This window comes from Hylobates moloch, unplaced genomic scaffold, assembly GCF_009828535.3.
Source record: "Hylobates moloch isolate HMO894 unplaced genomic scaffold, HMol_V3 SCAFFOLD_23, whole genome shotgun sequence".
NCBI lineage: Eukaryota > Metazoa > Chordata > Mammalia > Primates > Hylobatidae > Hylobates > Hylobates moloch.
The window spans coordinates 32367380-32394624 of NW_026652298.1; the positions used below are offsets into that span (position 1 = coordinate 32367380).

At 41.1% G+C, this 27245-nt stretch overlaps 1 protein-coding gene across 3 annotated transcripts in view; it reads left to right on the plus strand.

Annotated features, from left to right (window-relative positions):
• The window catches only part of GRIN2A (glutamate ionotropic receptor NMDA type subunit 2A), a 418206-nt gene that overhangs the window by 230186 nt on the left and 160775 nt on the right, over nt 1–27245 (plus strand). For all 3 annotated transcript variants that reach the window (XM_032144796.2, XM_032144798.2, XM_032144797.2), the window contains one exon: nt 9714–10306. In XM_032144796.2, the coding sequence (XP_032000687.1) occupies nt 9714–10306 (593 nt within the window). The remainder of the gene's footprint in view (nt 1–9713; nt 10307–27245) is intronic.

Consider the following 27245-nt stretch of genomic DNA (forward strand, 5'->3'; position numbering starts at 1 on the left):
GAATGGGAATAGAAATACCTTCCCCGAAACATTAGTGTGAGGATTAAATAAATGAACTTGAAGATCTCTGTGTGATCGACTGATTGTCCTGATTTGTCCAGGACTGAAAGGGTTCCTGCAAAGCGGAACATTCAGGTTTATCATCGGAATGGGTTGTCAACCTGCTTTCACCTCAGTGCTTGGCACGCGATAAGAGCTCCTTTGCCATGGTGCTGCAAAGTTGTGGCATGGAAGAAGACATGGAAAAAAGCCACAGGGGAACTGTTTGTATTTGCATTAATGCTGTGCTGGTGGGTTGTAGTGTTTTGGGTTTTGTTGCCGTCATTGTGGTTGATTCTTTCTTGATTACAATAGCCACGATAATCACAGCTCTCATTAATGGAGCTCTCGGAATGTGCTCAGAGTAATACATGCATTATCCCAATCACAACCTCTTTAAAGTAGGGAATAAAATTCCCTCCATTTAAAAAAAAAAATGAGAAAATGGAGCCTCAGAGCTAGTAAGGATTTTGTCCAAGGCCCAGACACCAGTAAGAGAAAGAGCTGAGATTTGAACCCTCTATTTGGTACCAGTGTCTGTGCATTTAATAACAGGAACATACAGACTCCCAAAGGGAGAAGAAGCAGTTTCTTCTGGAACTTGAGCATTCAGAGCTGTTTGTAGACACTTCTTCGAGAACAGTGGGATATTTTTGAAATGGACATTTCAACGATAATGTTTACCACCAGGGCCTGCCCCTAGCGAGTGTTATGGGAAAGCCCGAGACATTCCTTTTTATTCGAGAAATAAAGCTGCTTCCTTCAGTTCAGCAGCAGCCCCTCTATGTATGACAGCCGGAGACGAAAACTTAATGAATGGGACTGGTTTGCTTTTTCTCTTTGCTGGAACAGCTTAATGACAAGCGATTATTATTGGTGGCAACTTGTCATGTCTTAAGTCTGGGTCTTGGCAGTTGTGGCTGTCAGAGTCTTTGAGAAGAAACCAATATCAGCACATATTAGAGAAAAACAAAAAACAATGGGAAAGATGAAGAGCTCATGCAGGGAAAAGTGAGATTTGTGAAGAGAGGTGGGTGTCCCAGGAAAAAGGGAAGAATGATGAAGAAAAAGAGAAGAATGATAAGAAAAGGGAAGGATGATGAAGAGAGATGCACTACCCTGTAGTTTGAATTATTCTGATTCTAGTTCAGGAAGATGAGTTAAACATGTTACATTATTTTTTTCCTAGCCAAAGTGGCATCAGTAATGTTTGATTGCAAGTGACAGAAAAGCTAATCAAATTGGCTTAAGCAAAATGAGGTAATTTATTGGGACATGCAATTGACAACAAGAGAATTTGTCTTCAGGTGTGGCTTGAACCACGTGTTCAACACAGACATCAGAACTTGGTAACTCTCCATCTTACAGCTTAAACTTTGGGTCTGATAGCTTTCTTCTGAGGATGGTATATAGTGGTTGGGTGGCTGCCAGAAATTCTGGCAGAACATCCATCTGAGTTCAAGTCTAACAGTAAAAGAAGCTGTCTTTTCCTAGTCCCTTTCTTCATAAATCCAGAAGGCCACTCTGATTAGATCAGATTAGGACATGTTCCACCCCCAAATTAATTACTGGCACTATGGGCCAATTGGCTTGACTGAGAGAGAGGAAAACGATGGCTCTCAGGGGAAATTTACTATTACCAGTAAAGGAAGAACAGATGCTCAGTGGTCAGAATAAAAAATATCCACCACGTGGGTCAGGGAGGCACATGCTTCATGAAAAAAAAAGGGGCATCTAAAGAAAATAGCTTCAGAGGCACAGAGAAGGCCAGTGGCCCAGTCACAGTTGGGACTTACAAAATAAAGATGTTTCCTTGTGCTTAGGTTTATCAGCTCCTCAGAGACCCGACCCCATGGTCTCTGGTCTGGTAGAATTTCCCTCTGGCTTTGGTGGGAATCAGGCTTGCTTTCTGTGTGAGACTAGTTGGACCTAGCCCCAGAAAATCCATAATTGCTAATGACCCTGTTTGGAAGCCTGGAGTCAGATGCTCACCTGCAGGTTGACAGAGCACCAGGTGAAGCCAGCTTGGGCCTTTGCTGTTTCCTTGCATAACAATAAGGGTCTGAATCTCAGCAGGGCCTCCTTTTGGCCAGCCCTGCTAATGATCTAGAAAGCAGGGCTGAGTCCAAGAGCAATGATCATTGTGTGGTCCTAATTAATGTACAGTATGTTGGGCTGTCCTAAATTAGCTGCAACGAGAATCAAGAAATACATTTCTCCATGCATTTATGTGTTCTTTCCTCTGGCATTGCGGACTTGATAGTGGGAAACTTGGCTCTGGGTGGTAAAGTGGGACAAGGTCTGAAATTCCCAGGAAAACATGGAAGTTCTAGCCACAATATTTGAAGTTAGAGTACCAGTTGACTAAATGATATAGCAAACGAAAGGTGCTGGCTGCATATTTCAAGTCATAACCTAGCAAGTGTTATGGGAAAGCCTGAAACACTTTTTATTCCAGAAATAAAGTTGCTTCCTTCAGTTCAGCAGCAACCCCTCTATGTATGACAGCCCCTCTATATTAGTTAATAGGCTTACCTATTGGCACAGATCAGAATTCCAGAGGGAAGAACAGGGTTATCTTACGCAAAATCCCCCAAATTCCAGGTTTCTCCCAGGTTCCCTGTTGGGAGACACTGGTGGCACGCTTAGCAGAGGAGTTGTTTACAATACAGTTGACGTAGGAATTAGATACAAACACCTTATCCTGACTACAGGGCACTCATTGTGTGATGTGGCCTCTGCTTCCTGTCCTAACTCATTTCTCACCACTCTGTCTCTTGCTCCTTAAACTTCAGCTGTTCTGACTTTCCTTCTGTTCCCTGAACTTGAGGAGCCTTCGCTTACCTTGGCATATGTGTCTTCTTCTGCTGGAATGGCTCTCCCTACTCTTATCTCACCCCTAATCTTTGCCTGGATGACTCCTTCTTCATATCCTTTTGATCAATTCCAATGTAGCAGATCAGATGACCTAGAGTGGGGCTCCTCTCTCCACCCCACTCCTGAACTATGACATCATCTGATTTCCTTGAAATTATTCTACTTTTTTTAATTCAAATTTTTAAAATTTGAGGTGGGTCTTACTCTGGGGTTGGCCACACTGGTTTCAAACTCCTGGCCTCAAGCAATCCTTCTTCCTTGGTCTCCCAAAGTGCTGGGATTACAGGCATGAGCCACCATACCCAGTCAGTTGTTCTATTTATTGATGTCCTTTGTTGTTTTTCTCCTCCCCTAAGTATATAAAATTCATGGAATCAGGGTCCTTCACTTTGGTAGCCTCCTTCCCTAGATTCACTCTCCTGGAGCAATGCCTGGCACAGAGCTGGAGTTTATTAAATTTGTTGAATGAATGAAAGACAATCCACAGATGAATGTCTCTTTCTAGAGTGGTAGGTCTGGCAGTTCTGCTTAAGTACATAGAGCATGGGATCGTTTCCTGCCCACGGGCAGCCTTGCACTCTAGGGGGATGCTTGTGCCAGTTTCCTTCTCAAAGAAGTGGCCCAGCAGTCTGCAAGGTGCTGAGTGGAAGTCAGTAGGGCACAGTGCTCTACCCTCAAGAATTCTCAGTCTGAAGGACATGCAAGATTCACACCTCTCTGCAACTAGGCAACCACATACGATCCAGATTAAAATCTTTAATGCAGGGATAATAATAAGACATCCCACTGTATGCTATATAGAGCTACATATTGGATATGCCCAAGAGAGATATTGGCTATGATGATGGTCATGATGATGATGGTGAGGAGGAGGAGAAAGGATGTGATGATGATGGAGGATGATGATGACAGAGGAAGGGGGAGGGAGGTGGGTGGTCGTGTGGAGTAGTTATTTTCCAGTGGGACCAATTCAGCTTGTGTGCACGTGAGAATGCTATCCATCTGAATCCTCAGGCTTACCAGGCTTATTTGATGCTTTTACTTTTCCTCTCACCCCTGGAAATTGAAATAAAATATGTTGAAATGCTCAGCTGATCCACTATGAGAGTAACAGAAAGCACATCAGGACTTACCAGGGCTCACAAGGGCAATCCTCAACGGGAGAATGCAAATTCCCCAGGAGTCTTTCTGGATCGTTGCTGGGTTACCTCCATTATTTCTTTTTTTTGGCAGACAGCAGGAAAATAAGTTGTGGAAATGGGTGTGGTGTTGACGATAGTGACCAATTCTTTCATGCTTCTTGCGGGTAAGCCTCCTGCCCCTCTCATCCTTCCCCAAGTACTTATCAGGCCCCTACTGTGTGTCAGACATTGTACTAGGCTTTAAAGATACTAACTTGAATACCTACTTCTCAACCATACTGCTGTTGAGAAGAGATGGAGGAAAAACTAATAAATCAGCTTTAAAGTTCAGATACTCAGGCCGCAGAGATTCCATTTCAATCAGACCTACATGGGGCACAATGCATAGGTTATTCTTTGATAACTCTTCAAGGGATTCATATGTGCAGCCAGTTATGAGAGCCACTGATGTGAGCAAGGGAAAACTGGATGCATCTTACGATGACTGAGCTGCCATCACTATGGGGCCATGTAGATCTCAGGGAAGTCATTTAACCTGTGTCTTTAGGAGAAACGCCATCCATGAGGGTTATGCCACTTGCCTTATCTCTTGAGTAGTTAGGATCTAAGAGGTAGTTAGGATCTAAGAGATAATGGGTGTAGGTGGGCTTTGTAACCTTTATGAATGGGTAAATGGAATGTAAGTTGCTATTAGACTCTAGGAAACACCAGGCCTTGGTACCCATGGAGTCAGGTGTCACCCTGGGGACCCAGCAAGCTCTGGAACATTCTGGAACAAGATTGAATGCTCTAGACCTGATTGCATGAGTCCTCAGTTATGATGGGACTAAAACACAGAGTCTAGAGCAGACACCCAGAATCCCACACCCTCCTGCCTCCCTCGCTCTGTGTTTAAAACAGTTTGTTCTGTCTTCTGCAGTGCAGTGAGCATGGGGAGAGAAGTGCTTTTGCTTCAGAACCAAAGTGGGTGTATGAAATCTGTTCCTCTCCCCCGGCTGCACATTCTAAGGAAGCCGAGTGCCAGAGGTGGTCAGAGGCTGATACGTAGAATCCGAAAAGTACAGGCTGAGCCATGGCAGGAGGAGGTAAGTGCAGGAGAGGTGGCGTCTACCATCAAGACAGGGAGTGGAAAGGACGTTCAGGGGCTTTGGGCTATTTGGCATATTGGACGCCAGGCCCTGGGAGTGTGGCCAGATTCCCCATCATGTCCTGCCAGTCCATAAAATCACCTTAGAAAGTCCCAAAGCTAAATGTGAGCCTCTTCATTGCTTTGCTATGCAATTAAATTTTGCAAATAGGCCCTTGCTTCTGTCCCTCCAAGGGGTAGATGATGCTTTTGGTCCACGGTGGTTTTGGGTTGAATTTTAAGATGCTAATAGAAATGAGAGTGGTATAGGGTAACTGCATGATGCCCAGGAAGGACATTACGGATGGTTTCTCTCCAAAGCATGCATTAATTGCTGTACGGAAAGGCAGTTTCTTCTTTGAATTATGCAGGCTCCTTGGGCTCAGAATAAATGAGCTGGTTTGCATGGGTGGTGGGGATTTGAAACTAGCATGCCAGTGGACCTCGAGAGGCCAGTTCCTGAAATAGGATGAGCACCCTCTTAGGTTTCTGACGATGTCTGTGTGGTCTGTAGGACTGAGGATGTGAAGACAAGCACCCAAACTGTCAAAGTCAGGCATGGAGAGATGAGTCTCCCACTTCTACCTTTTCATCCCATTCTCACAGCAGCCCCATGCGATGGAAGGATCATTATTCCTATCTTATAGGTAAAGAAACTCAACACAGAGAGATTAAGCACTTTCCCAAAGCCACAGGGCTGGCTAGGTTAGCCACAGTCCCTCAGAGGCAGGACTTGAATTCAGTTTCAATAGACCCTAGAGCTCATGATATTTCAACTATAAAACTGGTGCACACAGATGGGTAGGCTAGGGAGTCTGAACTTAACATGGTAGGCCTATGGGAGCTATTGATGACTATAGAGCAGGGCAGTGGCATGGTTAAAGGGGTGCTTTAAGAGTTTCAACCAGGCAGCTCTGAACCGGGTGAGTTGTTGAGATGCTCTGAGTCCAGAGTGTGGATTTCCTCTTGGAAAAGATAGCATAATCTCCTGATGTGAAATAGTTGCTGAGTACTTCATACGTGATGGGCACTACACTGGGTGTTTTGATACAAGAGAATCATTTAATTCCTACAACTTAATGAGGAAGCACCATTACTGGCAACAGCAGAGTGCAGAGGTAAAACCCTCGAGACCCTGAGGGCAGGCAAACCTGATTTTCTACCTGTATGAACCTGGAAAAATCACCCTATTTCTGGATCTTTTTTCCTCTGTAAAATGGGCATACTACTAGTGCCAACTTAGTAAGGTGATTGGGGGTGGCATTAAATGAGATAAGACCTAGAAAGTAAGGAGCAACGTGACTCTCATAGAGTAAGTATTTCTAGCATGTTTACTATGATCATTATTACCATAGCCACACCCATTTTATAGATGAGAAAACTGAGTTAGAAAGGCTGAGTGTTTTTTCCCCCCATCCAAGGCCGCATAATGAGGATTGGAGCTAGGTAGTCCAACCCCAGAGGTTCTAGTGTTCTCCATTTTCTGGAGAGAGGCTGCGAATGGGGATCAGCATAGTGGGTAATGGGAGAGATTCAGCTTGGGCTGAAGTTTGGCATGACAGGGGGTGGAGACAGCACAAAGCAAGAGTTTTTGTACCTACTCTTTCACAGATGGCCTGTACTGAGCTGGCTCTGGGCCGATTAACTGCTGTCCCTCTAATTATCTTTCTCCTGAGGAAGTTCACAGTACAGCCATGCCCTCCTCTACATGTGGAGAACCAGATAAGATGCGTATGCTTACAGTTTTGCTCCATGCACAAACCTTTTCATGGGTACCCTGGTCATGTCTAACTCAGAGTACATAGAGCAAGAGTGTTGGAGGATCCCACATTCCATCACCATCTGGCATGTCTGACTTCCACCTCTCCACCAATACCAATCTTCCCAAGGAAGTGTCTCATAGACCCTTTTTATTAGGTTCCAATGGTGCCATTAGAGTGTGTCCTGTTGAGAGCTTTCTCTGTTCCTTGTGTACTCAGTGCAAGATGCTGATCCACCGCTTTTTGCAGTCAGAAGGTAACTCTGGTGACTGGCTTCCTTTGAGGCATCATTTCCATGAGAGTTATCACATTTCTTTTGTAATTTAGAACATTTTCACCCCATCCCAAGAGGCGTCTCACAGTGTGTGAGGCTGGCGAATATAATTGCCTTTAGACTACTTCTGTGTTGTCTTCTGTTGGTGGTTTTTTTAATCTTGTTGCCCTATTTTGGCATTGATGAAGTTCTATAGACAACTGCTGAGGTTTATAGGTCTTCTATATTCTCCTCTTTATCAATAAAGGACACATTGAGGTATAGGTTGGGTATTGGATGGTTGGGTAGTTCCTCAGGGTAGGAAGGTGTAGGTGATGATGTTGAAAGTTTCATTTTGTTTTGTTTTGGACACAATATTCAGAATCCACACAAAATACAATCTCAGATACTGAATTCTCCTTTCCATTTCTGGTCTTAACCAAGGACGTTCCTCTTAGGCTTCATTCACATCTTCATTCCCTTGTCATCCATTTATGGGTTTGCCAAGACTACTGTCAGGTTCTGGGGACATAAAGATGAAAACAACAAAAATCTCTGCCCTTGAGGAGCTCAGAGTCTTGTTGAGATGTGATTTAAAATGGTTAATCAATTCAAGAATATTAGATTTCTGCAAAAGCTACTGTAGGGAAAACAATAATTATCCAAAGTCTTTAAAGCTATTACCCACTTTAATTGATTTAATTAGGTAAAATTCACGGAACTGTAATGTTGGAAGTGGCCCAGAAGACATTTATTCTCGTTTCTTCTCTCTGCCTTCAGGCCACTCTTCCTCAAATTATCCCCCAAACCCATGCATTTCAGAAAAGAGCAGTATTTTTGAAGAACTAAGCTTTTGGCCCATTCTGATAAAACTTTTAGTGAGCATCCACAGGGAAAGTGATGTAAGCTTTTTGAAAGAATTGACAAGCACAGCTACAAAATATTGTTCTGAAAAACATGAATGGAACATCCACCTTACACACACACACACACACACACACACACACACACACTCTCTCTCTCTCTCTCTCTCTCTCTGTCTCTCTCTTGCAGTGGAATTCCCATAAGTTATCCTGTTGAGGTTGTGTTCAATACTCATGGTAAATACAGAATGCAAAATAAAAACATGACTGTAATATGATGAGGACCTTTTGATAATTCTTTCAGTTCTCTGAAAGAAATACATCTCAGCACTTCTCAAATCCTGTTTTGCTCTAACACAGAGGCATACCTTCTGTTTAGTTGGCATTTTTGCACCATGTCCGCAAGTCAACAACGTGGTTTAAACATCTGTTCCATAGAGATCTTCAGTGATCCCAGGAAGGCTGTGGTTGAGTGTCAGAAAGGGGGCAGGATGCAGAGTCACGGCACTGAGGCACAGATGGCTACTTGCTCTGTGACCGTTTTGAGCCTCATTTTCCCTGCCAACAATACCAACTTTGTAGGATCACTATGAGGATTTGATGAGTTAGGGGGTATGAAGGCAGTTTGTATATTGTACCATTGTATGCATCACCTGCCTTTTCTAAATGGAAATTTGTTCTCATGATCGTAGATTGGTGGAGATGTTAGGGCTAATAGAGGCCCTTTAACCCAACATAAGTTACCATGCCACTTACTAGGGTGAGACCATTCAGCGACTCTCCCTTATGCTCTGAATAGGCCCTATGTGCTAGGATTTCTGCCAAGCTCTTCAACATCGTATCGTCCCCCTCCTTTGGATGCCATGATGCATTCATCTACAGCTTCTGAGATAGTCGCAGTGCATCCTCAGGATTCCTCTGACTGTAACATCCATGCACTTCTCCTCTTCCTCACCTGGATGCTCCTTCAGCACTTCATATGCCTCTTTTAGCTCTTAGTTCGTGGAAGTTGTCTTCCACTTAATTCTTATTAAGAACACTTAATAAGGTGTTTGATAAATATTTATTGATTGAAAAGGTAGATGCCCACATGGTATTTATGATACCCTGTATTATGTGGGAGCCGTACGTTCAAGTGACAGAACCCCTACTCAAACTACTTACATGAACATAGAAACTTACTGGCTTTATAACCAAGGGATCCAGGAGAAATGGCTTCATACTTGGCAGACTCTAGGGGCTCCAAATATATCGTTAGAAAACTGTCTTTGCTGATGCTGTTTTGTTTCCATGGCTTGATTTTCCGTTCATGAGCCGGGGTGGGGGTCAGATAGAGTTTGTTCTGATAGAACTATATAGACTCAAAGGAGGAAGGGACAGGATGAACTAGAGGAAAATGAGAAGAATAGATGATCAGCAAGCAATAATTACAGACATCCTTCCAGGACCTGGCTATGAGCTCCTGAGTACGGGGGCTTGTCTCCTCTCTGTATTTGCAGGATCTGTTCTGGAGTCTGGCATATAGTAGATGCTCAGGAATGTCTGCAAATGATTGATGTGTGATTTACTTTCCTTGCTTCCAGGATGCAGTTTGTGCTTCTATATAAACCACCTCCTGCCTCATCTTCTGTTTTACTTTCTTTTCACTGGCAGGATCCCACGTCTACCTTCTTCCAGTTTGGAGCGTCCATCCAGCAGCAAGCCACGGTCATGCTGAAGATCATGCAGGATTATGACTGGCATGTCTTCTCCCTGGTGACCACCATCTTCCCTGGCTACAGGGACTTCATCAGCTTCGTCAAGACCACAGTGGACAACAGCTTTGTGGGCTGGGACATGCAGAATGTGATCACACTGGACACTTCCTTTGAGGATGCAAAGACACAAGTCCAGTTGAAGAAGATCCACTCTTCTGTCATCTTGCTCTACTGTTCCAAAGACGAGGCTGTTCTCATTCTGAGTGAGGCCCGCTCCCTTGGCCTCACCGGGTATGATTTCTTCTGGATTGTCCCCAGCTTGGTCTCTGGGAACACGGAGCTCATCCCCAAAGAGTTTCCATCGGGACTCATTTCTGTCTCCTATGATGACTGGGACTACACCCTGGAGGCGAGAGTGAGGGACGGCATTGGCATCCTAACCACCGCTGCATCTTCTATGCTGGAGAAGTTCTCCTACATCCCTGAGGCCAAGGCCAGCTGCTACGGGCAGATGGAGAGACCAGAGGTCCCGATGCACACCTTGCACCCGTAAGAAAGGGCTTGTTGTCTCCCAAAGTGGGATCAGAGTTTTGCTGTTGTCATTGTTTGCTTGCTTACATACTCATTGTTGGAAATACTCACTGAAAATGCAGAATGTTATGTGTTTACTTATGGGATTTTTATTTTGCTCTCCTCTCTCTCTCTCTCATCTCCTTTGTAAGACAAGTCACATCAAACTTTGTTTCCTGCAACTTACCTTTTTTTTCTACTTAACAATATATCTTGGAAACCTACACCTGGGATTTATCGATCTGTCTGTCTGTCTATGGCTGTATCTCTAGTGTATCTATATTTTTTGTAACTCATAAAGATTTGAACCCAGATAAGTCTAACCTCATAGCCCTCATCACATTCTTCAATATGGTATCGTGGTATCATGATTTAGTTATCCAGTCTGCATAATGATAGAAATTTAGGAGTTAATTTTCTTTTATTTAAAAAAATTTTGTTGGTGCATAGTAGGTATATATATTTATGGGGTGCATGAGATGTTTTGACACAGCTGTGCAATGTGAAATAAGCACATCACAGAGAATGGGGTATCCATCCCCTAAGCATTTATCCTTTCAGTTACAAACAATTCAATTATATTCTTTAAATTATGTTAAAATACACAAGTCATTTATTATTGACTATAGTCACCCTATTATGCTATCATATAGTAGGTCTTATTCATTCTTTCTATGTTTTTTTTTACCCTATTAATCATCCCCACATCCCGCCCCAACCCCCAATACAAAAATGTGTTTATTTATGGGATAAGTGAAGTATTTTGGTACAGGCATACAATGTTTGATAATCACATCAGGGTAAATGGGGTTTTCATCACCTCAAGAATTCATCATTTGTGTTATAAACATTTAATTTAGGGATTTTGTCAGATTATTTTCCTATTAGAAGCTAAACAGCTGTGATAATCTTTATACATGTCTAAGCACATGTGCAAGTGTTTTTTCTAGGGTTGATTCTAAGATACAGGATTTTTGGGTCCTAATTCATGTGCATTTTTAAATGGAAGCATCTATTGCCAAATTGTCCTGCAAAGTAACAACACCAATTTATAGTCACCCCAACAGTTTGTGAAACTACCCAGTTTCCCACATCCTCACCAACATGTTACGCTTTGGGGAAACTTCCCACACTAGTGCTCCTGGTCTCTGTTTGATTTTGCATTTGATTTTTTCCCTTCTTATATTCTAAGTATTTTTGTAGGCCATTGGAAATCTTGGCAAACATTACTCGCAGAACTGCGTTATATTCCATTATGTGAATGTATCATAATTTATTTAACTACTCCCATCTTGGCGAACATTTAAGTTAAATTTTAGGTTTCTGAGAAGTGTCATTGTTCCTTGTGGCCCATCATTATGGCTCAGCTGCTGAGATTTAGAATGATCACTCCTATCCCCATTTTGCATGGTGTTGCCTGACATTCACTGATTTAATCCATGCTTTATTCCTCAGATAATGAGCAGTGTAGAACTGTGATTAAGGGCCTCAACTCTGGAGTTAGACTTGTCTGGGTTCAAAGCTTGTCTCGTCCAGTTTCTATATGACTTGCACAATCATTTGACTTTTCTGGGCCTCAGGTGTTTATTGCAAAGTGATGATAATAGCACCTAATTTCTAGGCAGCGGTTCTCAAGCCTCAGCAGGCATCGGAATCTCTGGGAGGACTTAAGACACAAATTACTGGGCCTCAATCTCAGAGTTTCTAACGTAATAGAAAATATGGGGTGAGCCCAGAGAATCTGCACTTTCTTTCAAGTTTTTGGGTGATACTAATGTTCTTGGTCTAGGGGCTGTGCTTTGAGAACCAATGTTCTAGAGATTGTCATATTCATTGAGGTGCTTCATGAAAAGTACTGTTTGGCACAGTATTTACCACCTAGTAATATTAAATAACTTCCAGAGTGATCAGTGAAGTTTTTGGTCATCAGAAATTATAGTCAGCAGGCTGGACGTGGTGGCTCATGCCTGTAATCCTAGCACTTTGGGAGGCCGAGGTGGGTGGATCGCTGGAGGCCAGGAGTTTGAGACCAGTCTGGCCAACATGGTGAAACCCTGTCTATACTAAAAATACAAATGTTAGCCAGATGTGGTAGAGCATGCCTGTGATCCCAGCTACTCAGGAGGCTGAGGCAGGAGAATCACTTGAACCCAAGAGGGAGAGGCAGAGGTTGCAGTGAGCTGAGATCGCACCACTGCACTTCAGCCTGGGTGACAGAGTGAGATTCCATCTCAAAAAAGTAATAGTAATAAAAGGGAAATACAGTCAACAAACCATGTTGGTTTGTTGCCAGCAGGGTACTATGTAACTCTGAAATATTTCTGGAAGGCTTTAGGACTTTGAATCTGCTACAGTTCAGAGGTTATCTCTGAACTGGGGCTGGAGGAGTGTGTGTGTGTGTGTGTGTGTGTGTGTGTGTGTGTGTGTGAGATGAAGTAGACAGAATATACTTCTTTACAATTAACATAAATCTGAAAAATGAACCTTGAATTAAGAAATCATGCTCCTTTGACATTTCTCCGTCCTCTGTCCTTTTACTCTCTTTAGTAATCCTGTTTCTACACTGCCACTTTCAGCATTTTAAATAATTGTCCAGATATCAGGAAGGAACTCAGATAAATCAGCGTGAGACATGGGAGTCTCTTACAGAGGCGGGATTGCTGCCAGCCCAAAGACACAAACGAGGCTAATGAATTCTCACTTCCATAATAAGATGTGCCCTGCAGCTGGAATATTCAGAAATGAATATTTTTGATGGAAACATAACTCAATTTTAGGGTAATTGAAATATAACATATACAGGAAAAGGAATTCTAGAAGGATAATTGGCAAGACATTTAGATCCCTTTCCAGTGACCACCCTGGATTCTATTCTTTTTTTAAAAATTCTGCTGCTGTGAAATGCTGTTGCGCTGTTTCCCAAAGGTATGCCTTTAAACGCAGTAATTTTGTAAATGGTATTTCAGCCCCAGAGAAGCAATGCATCAAGTGTGGTAAGTCGCCATCCCCTGCTTGGTGTTTAATGAAACATCTCTCCATCCATGCAGGGCTGGTGGTGTCCACCCAGTGTGTAAGTTCGGATAAGGCATAAGCAGTCTGTCCTTCCCACACTCTCCCATGGTCCCTGACGCCCACCCCAGGGAATAGTGGAAACCTGCCAGGCTGCCCTTGACAGGGAGCTAGAGAAAGGCCAAAGAAAGCATTTAACAACAAAAAACAAAAAAACAAAAAGGATTATATCTCCCTTTTTTTTTTTTTTTTTTTGAGACAGAGTCTCGCTCTGTCTCCCAGACTGGAGTGCAGTGGCACCATCTTGGCTCACTACAACCTCTGCCTCCTGGATTAAGCAATTCTCCCGCCCCACCCTCCTAAGTAACTGGGACTACAGGTGTGCACTACCACATCTGGCTAATTTTTGTATTTTTAGTAGAGACGAGGTTTCACCATGTTGTCTAGGCTGGTCTCAAACTGGTGACCTCAGGTGATCCACCCGCCTTGGCCTCCCAAAGTGCTGCGATTACAGGCATGGGCCACCACGCCTGGTCAAGGCACTACATTCTATCCTCTGTCTATCATTGCTTCCAACCAACAGACTCTGTGCTAGCCCCTGGGATACATAGATGAATTAAGATATAATTTCTGTCCTCAAACGTCATACACTCTGATCAAGGTGGGGGAAATTTGTCTAAAGACAAACTTAGGTAATAAGAATTCTTTTTTTAATATTGAAAAAATAATAGTACAGAAAACTACAGAATCTGATAAAATACTCAACCCAATATTCATCATAGGGAACAAAGCTAAACCTGCCAACGGTTAATGTTTGTTTCAATATTTTAAAAGAAAACATTAATGATAATGTAGAAGTTCTGATTGTATCTGTTTTCCTGTCCCAGTTTTCTCCTCTTCTCTCCATAGAAGGGAGAACATGATAATGAATTTGGTTTACATCCAAATCCATGTACATGTTTTCGTACTTTCAATACACATACATGTGCAACCGTATTCCCAACGCATACTTCTGTCTAATGTACACAAATGGTGTCTAATGTATTAGAACTTCCTTTACCTCAACCTTATGTTTTCAAAATCCATCTATGAAGATAATTCAATTGCATTTATTTTATTGATGATATTCTGTTGAATAAGTGTTCCATCTTTACACTTATATAATTCCTCTTTGATGGACATTTAGGTTTTTTTATAGTAAGATATTTTTCAGTCTGGATCGCTGAAAGCAGAGAACAGACCTATCTGTAGCTTGTGTTAGATCTATCAGCTTGTTCAATGGAAGCCCAGGACTCTGGAGTTAGGAGTTCCTCACTTCGAGCTTAAAAATTACATTTGCAGCTGGATTACGGTCTTACTCTGCAAAGCATCTGATAAACAAATAGCTCTCACTGTTCCTCCTATGTAGCAGGGAGGTTGCAAATAGCTCCAGAAGAAGTTCAGATGAGGTCATACCTGATGTCTTCATGGTGAGTTCCTGAGGGGATCTGGGATCCAGCTTTGACTGGTTGAGAACAAAGTCATGGGGCCAGCTAGACATGACACTTGGTGGTCCTCATGGACTTTATTTATAATCTCAGGCAAAGAGCTGGTGCAGTTAGGATATTGTAACGTTGATTTGTTGCTCGTGGGCTGGGCGTGGTACCGGGGGCTGCTTGGAAGGGAAGGTATGTTCACGACCTTACCACCGAACTGTTTCTGTACGTAGAGTTTCAGGGAAAAAGAAGTACAGGAAAGGGGGACATTTTCTTCATGTTTAATATTCCTGATTTTACAGAAGACACTTTGAAAAGAGCAGTCAGCATTTTCCAAAGTTCAAAAATAGCTCAGCCATGTTATATAACCTCCTCCTTGCTACTGCAAAGTTATTAAACATCTGTTCCTTCACCAAGCACAGACCATGTCACTGGTAACTCCCAAAATTGTGAAGGTAAACCATGACCTGTTTGGCCAGTGGAATCCCGGCTGTTGTGTCTGGTTCCATCACAAGAATCTGTCCAGGTCGTGAGTGGCCAGGGCCCCCTGGGAGGCAGTGGCATCACGGTTAAGAGCATGGGCACTGGGGCCAGGCTGCATGGGTTCCAACCTGATCTGTACTTTTTTAGACTTAGGACTTTGGGTGAGTCACTGAACTCCACGTCTGCTCCCTCAGGTGTAATATGGGGACAAGAAAAGCATTTGCATCTTAGACCAGTGTGTGGCATATGGAAAAGCAGTCTGTAAATGGTTACTACTATGGACGAAACTTGTAGATCGAAGGTTATTAGGCTGGGCGCGGTGGCTCACACTTGTAATCCCAGCACTTTGGGAGGCTGAGGCAGGCAGATCACTTGAGGTCAGGAGTTCAAGACCAGCCTGGGCAACACATGGTGAAACCCTATCTCTACTAAAAAAAAAAAATACAAACTTTAGCTGGGTGTGGTGGTGCCTGTAGTCCCAGCTACTTGGGAAGCTGAGGCAGAAGAATCACTTGAACCTGGGAGGTGGAGGTTGCAGTGAGCTGAGATCACGTCACTGCATTCCAGCCTGGGCGACAGAGCAAGACCCAGTCTCTCAAAAAATAAATAAATAAATAAAAATGAAATAAAGTTATGAGTGAAGCAACTGTCTCTTCATGCCATAGCCCATGATGTTACCATTTGTTCATTCAAAAAATGTATTTGGTGTCTTACATATGCTAAGCACCAATCATTCATAGTTGGAGAGACACAAAAAGGCCATCATGTGATTATCAGGCAGGGCAGGGCTGTCATTCATCTATTGTTTGCTCTGAGGTTTGGGGGCCAGTGGAGTATTCCATAGTAGAGGCCCAGCCTCCCAAGTTGGAGGTATAGGAGAAACAAAAATGTCCTTATGCTAAAGCACAGCACCTAACAAGGGGAGTAGGACTCTGGGTGACTCAATGCTCTGTGATTATTTTCCAAGCTGCTTTTTGGTAGCTTTTATTTATTTCCTCTGGTGCTTAAGGCTGTAGCCACTAATGCCTATTTGGGGCTTGGTTCAAGCATGTAGACCCAGGTGAAATTCGTATCACATTTTAGCATGTGGTTTTATGAAATGCAAAGCATTAAGTTTGTGCTGTGAGTGCTGTGTGTTTGTGTATGTCTACAAGTATTTTTGCACACATATGTACATGGGTGTGTATATACACACATGCACAAATGTTTACCTGCATTTTTGTGTGCATGTGTGTGTCTCTCTCTGCATGTGTATATGTGTTTCTTATTCCACAGCAGAGGGGACATATTTTATACTTACTAAAGAGGAGGTCATAGAAGGGAGAGGGTAGATGTTTCTCAGATCAAAACCCTCTTCCCCAGAGGATTACCTTGGGAGAAATATGGCCATTGGGAAGAGGGCAGTGTGGCATCAAGAAAACTTCATGGGCTAGGTAGTATGACAGACTTGACTATGAATTGACCACATATTTACCAGGTATAAGTTATTAACAACTCTGAACCCAGAAGTTTTCCTAAAGAGTGTGTGTGTGTGTAAGACAGACATCTCTTCTTCTTGTAACGTCTTAAAGTATAGACATTTAGCATGGTTCCGGGCATGGAGAAGGCGTTTTACAAATAACTACCAGGTCATTATTATAATTTTACTTTTCTTATTATTGTGGTCATCATGATCATTATTATAACTTTATACTTGTAACGCTGCAAGCTCTGAATAAGCTAGGAAGCAAGCAATGGAAGTGCATTTCGATTCTATTCTTTAATTACTGAATTACAACTGTATGTTCTATTGTTCACATTTTAGTTAGGGAAGTAGGACATGGAGAAGTTACTGCACTGGAAATCAAGTAGAAGAGCTCAAGTAGATCTATAGCACAAATGAGGGGGCAAAAAAAGTCTTATCCCAGGAGAGTTGTGAATTAGTATTGAAGGGAAGTTATTTGGCCTTCATTGATGACACCTGGCATGACCATTTATGTGTTTTGAATTGACTTCTTGAGTTATGAAGTCAGGCTTCAGCTTTAAAAACCAACAACATTGTAAATTATTACCCCTGCAGAAAGGGAAATAGAAGGAAGATATATATGTGAGAAACAGTTTTATTCATGTCTAAGTTACATTGATACTACTTTAAATCTTCATTTCTAAAATAACATAGGAAAAATTCTTGGTTTAATGACCCATTAAGAGACTGTGCTAAACCTGGTTGACATATTTTTATTTAATAATCAGAATGATCACTGTTGGTTTTTTGTAATGCCAATAGAAGTGCCTGCTGAGTTAATTCTCTGAGCTTGACCAGAGTTAAAACTTCCCTAGGTGAGTGTGATTAACTGTTTGCAAATATTTATCTGGGGGATCACCATATGCTCAACAAACACTTCTCGCAGTGAGATCAGGCCCCTCAGAGGCCAAGCTGTCCTGTGGGCCTTTGCTGTACATCTGACTGGGAGTCTGAACTCAGAAGTAGGAAAAACAGCTGAGTCTCAAAGTAAATCAGCAAGAGATGTGAGGTGAGAGAATCCAGAGGAACACGAATCATATTTCCCAAAGCTATGTGACTTTGTGGAATGTGGACTTAGTGCTGTGTTCTAACCCTCTTATCTGGGTTATTCTGGGAGAGTTCCTTAACTTCTTTGAGCCTCCATTTCCTTGATTGTAAACAGAGAAAATTCCAAGAATAGGGAGGATGATGCCAGTTAAATGCAGGTATTGTACTTAGTCAAGCATCTAGGATATAGTTGGCACTCTGCAGGTGTTAATTCTCCTCCTCTCCTGGACTAAAGGCACAGCTTGATCTAGTCCTGATGGACCCATGAGAGTGGGCTGAGCTTGCTGGGTGTTCAGCCTGAGCACTAAGTCAACAGCCTCTCTTCAGCATCATCTCTGTTTGTGGCATCTCTCCTGGAACACAGCCCTCCCTTTTATGGCTGGAAGTCAAAAGAACCGTATGCCAGCCCTGCAATGCAAGTCAATCATTTCCAATTGGCACCCAATGAATAGCTCGACAAATGGTAGAAACCTGATGCTGGCAGCTTGGGAGGACCAGAAGTTGGCCGTGCCTTTACCTTGAGGGAAAGGTGGTTTGGGTTGTTTTGGGGTCACACATAAAGCACAAATATTGTTCACATTTGCCTTAGGCCAGATGTAAGTCTTAGGATTTTGGAACCAGCATGCCCAACAAAAGGGCACATTGATACATTTCCTGCAGGGTTGAATACTAGAGAAGTTTTCATTTTGAAATTTAGTAATTTGGTGACGTGCTAATTATTTGTTGCAACTCTCTTTTGTGAAAAAACAAAGCAAATTAAGCCCCATCTGTATTACTATGGTGCCTGCTGACAGAGTGTATATTGGGGCTGGGAGGCTTTAATGTGTAGAAACATAGGCTGGTTGGGAGACCATGGCATAGGTCTAGGAAAGAGGAAGTGGTGACTTGCATTACAGTAATAGCTATGGATTCAGAGAGAAATGGGCAGGCTTAATGCATATTTGGGGTATAAAATTGGCAAGACTTGACAGATGAATATGAGGTGTTAAAAGAGCTATAATAATAATTTTTCTTTTGTATAGCTGAGTATATGGTGGTATCTTTTACTAAACAGAAGAAATGAGGAAAGAAATGTTGGGGACCAGAGAGTCAGGGACATCCAATTTTAGACATGTTAAATTAGACATACTTTTGAGATATCCAAGTGGAAATCTCAAGTGGGCAATCAGAGAGGAGAGTCTGAGTACAGACTGAAAATGCAATACACAGGATTTGAGCTTATTGATGGCAGTCAAAGCCCTACGACTGGGCAGGGTCTTGCAGGGGAGAATGATGACTCAGGAGGGCCTGGGTTTAAACCGGGAGGAACTTTAACATTAATTGGTAAATAATCCTCCAAGGGGAAGGAGAATGTTGGAGAGAAAGAGTTAGGCTGTAAATTCCAGCTGCTCTTCCCACATGGAGACTCTGTTCCCAATGTTGCTTTTGTTTTGATGCCTGGTGGGCGTCTGCACAGTGTTTGCTCCATGATAGACATCGTAGTAGGTCCTGTAAGCGTTCCAAAAATGTGTAATCTATGGCTATGGTGAATATATCTGGGTTTGGTGCGTCCTTGCAGAGTTAATCCTACCAGCAGTTTTATTTATCAGTACATTGAGAAAGTAAAAAATGTATATATGTATTTTTTTACCTGTAACATATAACATAAATATATAATATAAATATATATTATATAACATAAATATATAATATAAATTTATTTATATATGATATATATAAATATATATATATCATATATATTTATATATATATATATTTTTAGATGGAGTCTTGCTCTGTCACCCAGGCTGGAGTGCAATGATGCGATCTTGGCTCACTGCAATCTCCACCTCCCGGGTTCAAGCGATTCTCCCACCTCAGCCTCCCGAGTAGCTGGGATTACAGCCACCCACCACCACACCTGGGTAATTTTTGTATTTTTGTGGAGACAGGGTTTCACCACGTTGGCCAGGCTGGTCTTGATCTCCTGACCTCAGATGATCCACCCGCCTCAGCCTCCCAGAGTGCTGGGATTACAGGAGTGAGCCACCGCACCCAGCCGAAAGTAAAATTGATTACACAATGAATTGCCTGGCAAATCATCCCAGCAGTGAACTCTTTGAGTTATAAGAAACTAATATTATACTGAGCTTGAGAGATGACTCAGATGGCAAGTCAAGTTTTGGCTCTGGAGAGATAAGGAAGTGATGAAGCTTTGGGTGTGGACAGATGAGGGAGGTGATGGGTGGTGGAGCACTGGGTCTGGAGAGATAAAAAGGTAACGGAACTTTACATCTGGACAGATGAGGTGATGGGGCTTTGAGTCTGGACAGATGAGGTGATGGAACTTTAAGTCTGGACAAATGAAGAGGTGATGAGGCTTTGAGTCTGGACAGATGAGAAGGTGATGGAGCTTTAGGTCTGGACAGATGAGGAGGTGATGGAGCTTTGAGTCTGGACAGATGAGGAGGTGATGGAGCTTTAAGTCTGGAGAGATGAGGATGTGATAGAGCTTTGAGTCTGGAGATATGAGGAGGTGACAGAGCTTTGGTCTGGACAGATGAATAAATGACGAGTGATGGAATTTTGGATCTGGAGAGAGGAGGAGGCGATGGAGCTTTTGGGGTCTGGAGAGATGAGGGAGTGATAGTTCAGGCAGGAGGAAAACCTCTGCTTTTGTTTCATTCTGGACATGATTTGGGCAACATCTGATATTGTACAAAAAGACAAAGTTAAAAATCCTTTCTACCAAAAGGGAGAAGCATGAGGCAAAGTATAAAGGGGCAGGTGCTCACGACCGATTAACTTATGAGCTGTCCTTGGTTTGCTTTCCTGAAAGAGTATCTGTCTATGCACCTCTATCTATATATAGGCCAAAAGCTCTCCTGCTCATCCCTTCCAGGTGGGAGCAAGAGAGCCAGAACAGGCCTCTCCATCCACCTGTTCTCTGCCTTTGTCTCCTTGCTTCTTTGCTTCTCTCACCTCTTGCTTCCATGTGGATGCTGCCTGCCTGCAGGTGTGACTGAGCCCCCATCCAGGTTCCTGGTGCCTCAAATCCTGGCATGAATCTCAGGGATGGAGGAGTCACTGTCCAGCGTGATGGTGCTAGCTGTGTTCTGCGTGGGCATGGGAGGCCAGCCACATTTCTACACGGGCCTCAAAGTTGGGTGAATGAACTGGCAGGTCTGCTGGTGTCTGGTGTACCATTGTCCAAATCCCCACAGTCAGCTTCCTGAGGATCTGCTTCATTTGGTTAAGTCTTGGCCAAACACAAAGAATAAATCCACACTGCCCAGTTTTCCATGTGATAGAAGATAGCTCCCCTGAGAAATGTGCTCATTTCCTTTTCATTTCCATCACTGTGAATAAGAGGAAGTTTAAAAAATTTAATTAATGCATCATTATGTATGTGAGGGTGAGTGGGGAAACTTCAAGTTTCCTAGGTTACATTATCTAAGCATATATATTTTTAAATGTGAAGTATTGGAAATGTGAAAGTTCTCTAAGGATAAGACCTATCATGTATTGACTGCCTCCTATGTGTCAATCTGTTTAAATACATTATCTTTCATCCTTAGATGTGAGTTAGGATGTTTTTACTGCAGGTAGCAATCAGGTTAACTCAAAGTTATGTGATTGAATTACTTCCCATAACAAAATTCCAGAAGAAGTTTGGACTTCAGGTGCAATATAATCAAGCTTCTAGTTCTTTTCTCTGTGATCTCTTGACTCTGCTTTTTGGGCAGTGTGATTTTTTTTCTCTAACTGGTTTCCTCATTACCTCAAGTTTGCTGGTAGCAACACCTGGGAAGACTTCTTTGTGGCCAAATTAGGTCATGTACCCATCTTGGGCCAATAATGATGATTTTGAAAATGCCAGGTACTGACTGGCTTAACTCCAAACTCCTGACCCAGTCACAGAGAAGACAAATAGGTTAAATCAAACCAGACCTACTCCGGGAGCTGGGAATGGAGTAAACTTCCCTTGAGTTCCATAGATTCTTACAGGAGACATGAAGTCTCAATAAAATTTGAGTTTTGTTAAGAATGAGAAAGAGACAAACGAAGCTAGAGTACCAGCAGGTCAATTATAAATCATAATTCATATTACAGATAAGTAAACAGGACTAGAGAAGTTATAGAAGTTGAAAAGAGCCACACAGATAATGTAAAATGTAGCCAGAAGTTAAATCCAGTTTCCTTTGGTTCCAAACCCCACATTACAACTTTCAGAGGCTGCAAATTGACCTGCGTTGTGTGCATGTTTTTTTTTAAACTTAGAGTGTTTTTCCTGTTTCCAAAAGTCAAGTCCCAATGTTTAAACATTATCATCAGATTTCACAAAAATTATATGTTTTGTTTACCATGAAAAAGATGGAGTTAGTGATAATAATCCCATATCCTGACCCGCTAATGATCAACTGGAAGTTAGAAGTGACTGTCATCTCTGCGCAGTGCACCTTAGTCCCCACCTGGGTTGCCTTATTTATCCATGTTACCTCCAGGGCTTCTTTAAGTATTTTATCCCAGGTTGTCTTGTACTCGTTTTTATTATTTTTATCATAATCATCAGTATGTATATTTATTTCCAAAACAAGAACTTGATGATTATTAAGATTGGCAGGTATAGAATGAGCAATAACAGGGAGTTTTGATAGCTCACCTCCAGAGATCTTCATACGTGAGTTAGTACAACTGGAACTGTGTACGACGTAGGTCTCTCTTATCCTATATGCTTACAGCATTACTGGTCAAACATTCTTACTTAAAGCTGCAGGTGAAATCATACAAAGCACTGCTGGGATATGATTTTCCATGACTAGAGGCTTCCGAAGATTGGAGAGGTGCCTCTAATCTTTTGCCCACATTTTCTCAAAACAAAGTAAAATGAACTTGGCTTTCAAAATTACAGCTGGTCGTGTCTGGGACATAGTCATCTGCGAGTAAGTGATCATTTCATGTAGCTGTAGATCATAAACCTCCTTCTTGGTTCAACTTACAGGTGAGAATTTGAGTTGTTTGTGCATAGAGTGCCTTACCCAAAGGCAAAAACTTCCCGAATTATCCAAGGAGAGTTCCCCCTTGACAGATTGAATTAATTTGTAGATATTATTTTAAGGCTAGAAGAAAATATTTGCTCTGGTGGGGTGTGCAGTGGCATTATGACACTTGTCAAGTGAATGGCAAATGATGGAGGCTGATGGAACCCATATTACTTGCTTAAGAAATTGTGCTGAAAATTTCGAATTTGTCATTTAACAAAGTAAAGTATTTGGTTCCAATCTGCTTTCTTTTTCTTAGTCATACTGGGGGTTTCAATATTTGCTCTAAAAATAAATTTGGGGTTTGTAAATTCTAACTAGTGGAGATATGTTTGACAGATTTAATGGTCTTATTTACCTTCATTGAATTCCATTCTATTGACTTCTACTTCAGACCAAGATGGACTGTAATATCCCCTACAGACTGAAACAACCAAAATGGACAAAAAATTTGAAGCGATTATTTTTAAGACCCTGAATATTGGGGAAAAGAAGATAGAAACTAAAATAAGTGAGTTTATCACATTTTATTTATGGCTCCACTCACCACCTTGAGAGAGTTTCCAGGCTGCAACTTAAGGATAGGGGATTCAAGTCTGGCAGACTCCCTGAATGGCAGAGACAAAGTTGAATCTAGGAAACAAAGGCAGCTGGGTTTCGTAGGAGAGAGTACCTGAGAAAAGTGATCTGCATAAATGGATATCTGCCTAAGGCCCACTTTAGTGTTGAGCTGAATACTGCTCAACATAAGGGTGAAGACACTATCTAAAGCCAAAGAAAGAAGCCTCCCAAAGATTGAAAATAACAGAGCCCAGGATTCACATGGACTGAGGGTTAGCCACTAGTCAGACTAGAAAACTCAGTTATTCATGGGCACTGAGTTGAGTACACAGAAGGGGGTTGTTTCAATAATGGAGAAATAATTAGCTGTAGACGATGAATTGCTCTGACTCTGCCTAACAAATATCAAAAGCAAAATCTGAAAAGATCAAACTGTTTCCAAGTAACTTAGTCACTCTAGAACAGAGCTCAGTGATATTTATAGTAATACAAAAATATCAGCACGAAAAAAGTTAAAATTTATAATTTCTTCCGTCCAATCAAAAGTTACCAGGCATGCAAAGCAGCAGGGAAATATAATCCATAATGAAAAAATATCATGTAACAACTTACCCAGATTTAAATGAATGTTAGAATTGGCAGATGGGGCTATTACTATAGAGAGTAACTCTAACTCTCAACTTCATAGGTTCAAAAATTCAAGTGGAGACATAGGGAATGTTTTTTAAAGAACCATATCAAACTACTAGATAGAAAATCTACAATGCATGAGATAAAAACTACACTGGATGGATTAATGGCAGGTTTGACATTGAAGAAGAAAAAATTAGTGACCTTGAAGACAAAGTAATTTCCCCAGATGAAACTCATAGAGAAAACACAATTTGAACTATGAACTGAGCATGACTGAGGATTTTAATATATGTTTAATTTGAATCCCTAAAGTGAAAGGGGGCAGGAAGAATATTTGAAAATTAATGGAATGAAAATTTTTCAAATTTAATGAAAACTATAAACCCTCAGTTCAACAAACTTAAATCCTGAGAATGAGAAATATGAAGACATAGCATAATCAAATTTCTCAAAATCAGTTTTAAAGATATATCAGCTAAAAAGATATACCAGAGTTGAAAGCTGTCAGAGTAAAAAAAGATGTCAGTAGACTTCTTGTCAGAAACAACACAGGTTAGAAAGGAATGCAGAAAAATATTTTGTACTGAACGAAAACAATGTAAACTTAGAATTCTTTGCACAGTAATAATATCTTTCCAAAGTGAAAAGGAAATACTTTTTAGACATAGAATAACTGAAAGAATTAGCAGCAGATCTGCATTACAAGAAAATATTAAACGAAGTTCTTCAGGGAGAAAGAAAGTAATACCAAACAGAATATGAATCATCACAAAAGAATGAAAAGCAATTAAATGAAAACTACATTGTTAAACACATGAGGTTTTTTTGTTTTTTGTTGTTGTTTTTTTAGACCAAGTCTCACTCTGTTGCCCAGGCTGGAGTGCAGTGGTGCGATCTCGGCTCACTACAACCTCCACCTTCTCCTGCCTCAGCCTCCCGAGTAGCTGGGATTACAGGCACATGCCACCAAGCCCCGCTAATTTTTGTATTTTTAGTAGAGATAGGGTTTCACCATGTTGGCCAGGCTGGTGTCGAGCTCCTGGCCTCAAGTGATCCACCCACCTCGGCCTCCCAAAGTGCTGGGATTACAGATGTGAGCCACCATGCCCGGCCTCACATGACGATTTTTAAACAATGAAATCATTTTAAAAGATAAATTACTTTTAAAACAAAAATACTAACAATGTAGCATGAGGTTTATAGCTTGTTAAAAGTAAATTTAAAAGTAAATATGACAACAATAGCACAAAGGTTAGCAGGGAAATCAAAGTATACTATTTGAAGGTCTTATGATATACTTACGTAGTATAGTGGTATAACATCACTTGAAGATAACCATGATAAATTTAAAATATATACTATAAACCCTAAACAAACCACTAACATTAGAAAAACCCAATGTTCTGGCTAATAAGTCACAAAGGAAATAAAACAGAATGATAAAAAAAATTCAACTTATCAAAAGGAGGTAAGTAGAAAGGAAAAAGAGAACAAAGGACACATAGAACAAATAGCAAGATGATAGGTTTAAACCTACTGTATTAATAATCACATTACATGTAAATAGTATAAACATCACAAAGCAAGAACCAACTCTAAGGTGCCCATAAGAAACCCACTTTAAATATAAAAGCATAAATAGGTTGAAAGTTGAAATACGGAAAAATATGTACACACACTAATTTTAAAAAACTAGACTGGCTATATTAATAACATACTAAGTAGATTTCAGATCATGAAGTTTTTTGGTGTTAAATATTGCCATTTCTTTATGATAAATGAGTCAATTCGTCAAAAAGATCAAACTATGCATCTAGTATAGCTTCAAAATAATGAAGCAAAACTGATGTAACTGCAAGGGGAAATAAATTCGTAATTATAGTAGGAGATTTCAATACTCTTAATAATGGCTAGAACAAACAGAGTTAGTAAAGATACAGATGATTTTAACAAAGTGACAACCAAGTTGACCTAATATTTGCTTGTAGAACACTCCACCCAACAACAGAACACACATTTTTCAAATGTACACAGAAAATTTATAAGGATATATCATATTCTAGGCCATAAAACAAGTTTTAGTATATTTAAAAGGATTCACTCACACAAAGTATTTCTGTGACCACTTTGAAATTAATTAGAATCTAATAACCGAAAGATCTCCAGAAATTCCCCAAATATTTGCACACTAAATAACATACTTCTAAATAACCTATGGGTAAAAGAATAAATAAAAATGACTCTTTACTCCAGTTGTCCCTTGGCAGAAATCCAAGCCTCTTTGGGAAACTGTTCTTCACTCAGGTGTGCGGTCCGTCTTCAATTAACCAAGTCACAGGGACATTTGGCTCTTTGGTTAGTTAGTTCCTGCTCAGAACAGTCAGGAATTGATGTCTACAGAGAGGTTTGTGAGTATGAGGGCATGAAGAATGTGTTTCCTTACAAAAATAATAGAAAACTGGGTCCGGATTGGTGCGGATGTAATTCTCAGGCAAGCCACATTCCCTGCCTTCAGCCGAGTTTTAATGTGATGGTGGAAATAGGACCCAAACTAAGATTTAAGATGTTGGGTTTTAATCCTAGCTTGCTCCTGCATATGGTTGTAATCTTTGTTAAGATTCTTAACTTTTCTGATTCTCCTTTTTTTTTTTTTAATCTGCAGATTGATGGTGTTGGTTACAATAATCTGGAATTGTATTTCATGATGTCAGAGCAGGAAGGGATGCTGGAGATCACTTAGGCCATTAACTTTTAATTATTTTTTTCCTTTTTACATAGGCAGGCTTCTGGGTGCTTTTGCAATATCATCACACTCCCTAGGGTGTAAGTGGTAGCTCCAACCCTTTTCTTCCACTTAAGAAAGTTTAGAGGGCAAATGAGTGATGATAGTGAGTCTGCTTTAAATTAGATCAAAGTTTAATTTATCTTTTTTATGTTTTTAATAATTTATAAAATTTGCCTCGAAATTATAAAATATATTATTAATTGTAACAACTTATTTTCAACTGGTTTTACAAAATCAAAATAAATTACTTCTCTGTGTTATAGATGAGGAAATTGAGACCCCAAAGAGACATGGTTAATGTTTTGCTGTCTGGCTCATGGCAAAGGCATGATAAAAGCACAATTTTTCTTTCTCCCAGACCTAGATGCATTGCTTCCACTACACCTTCTAGGTTCTTTGT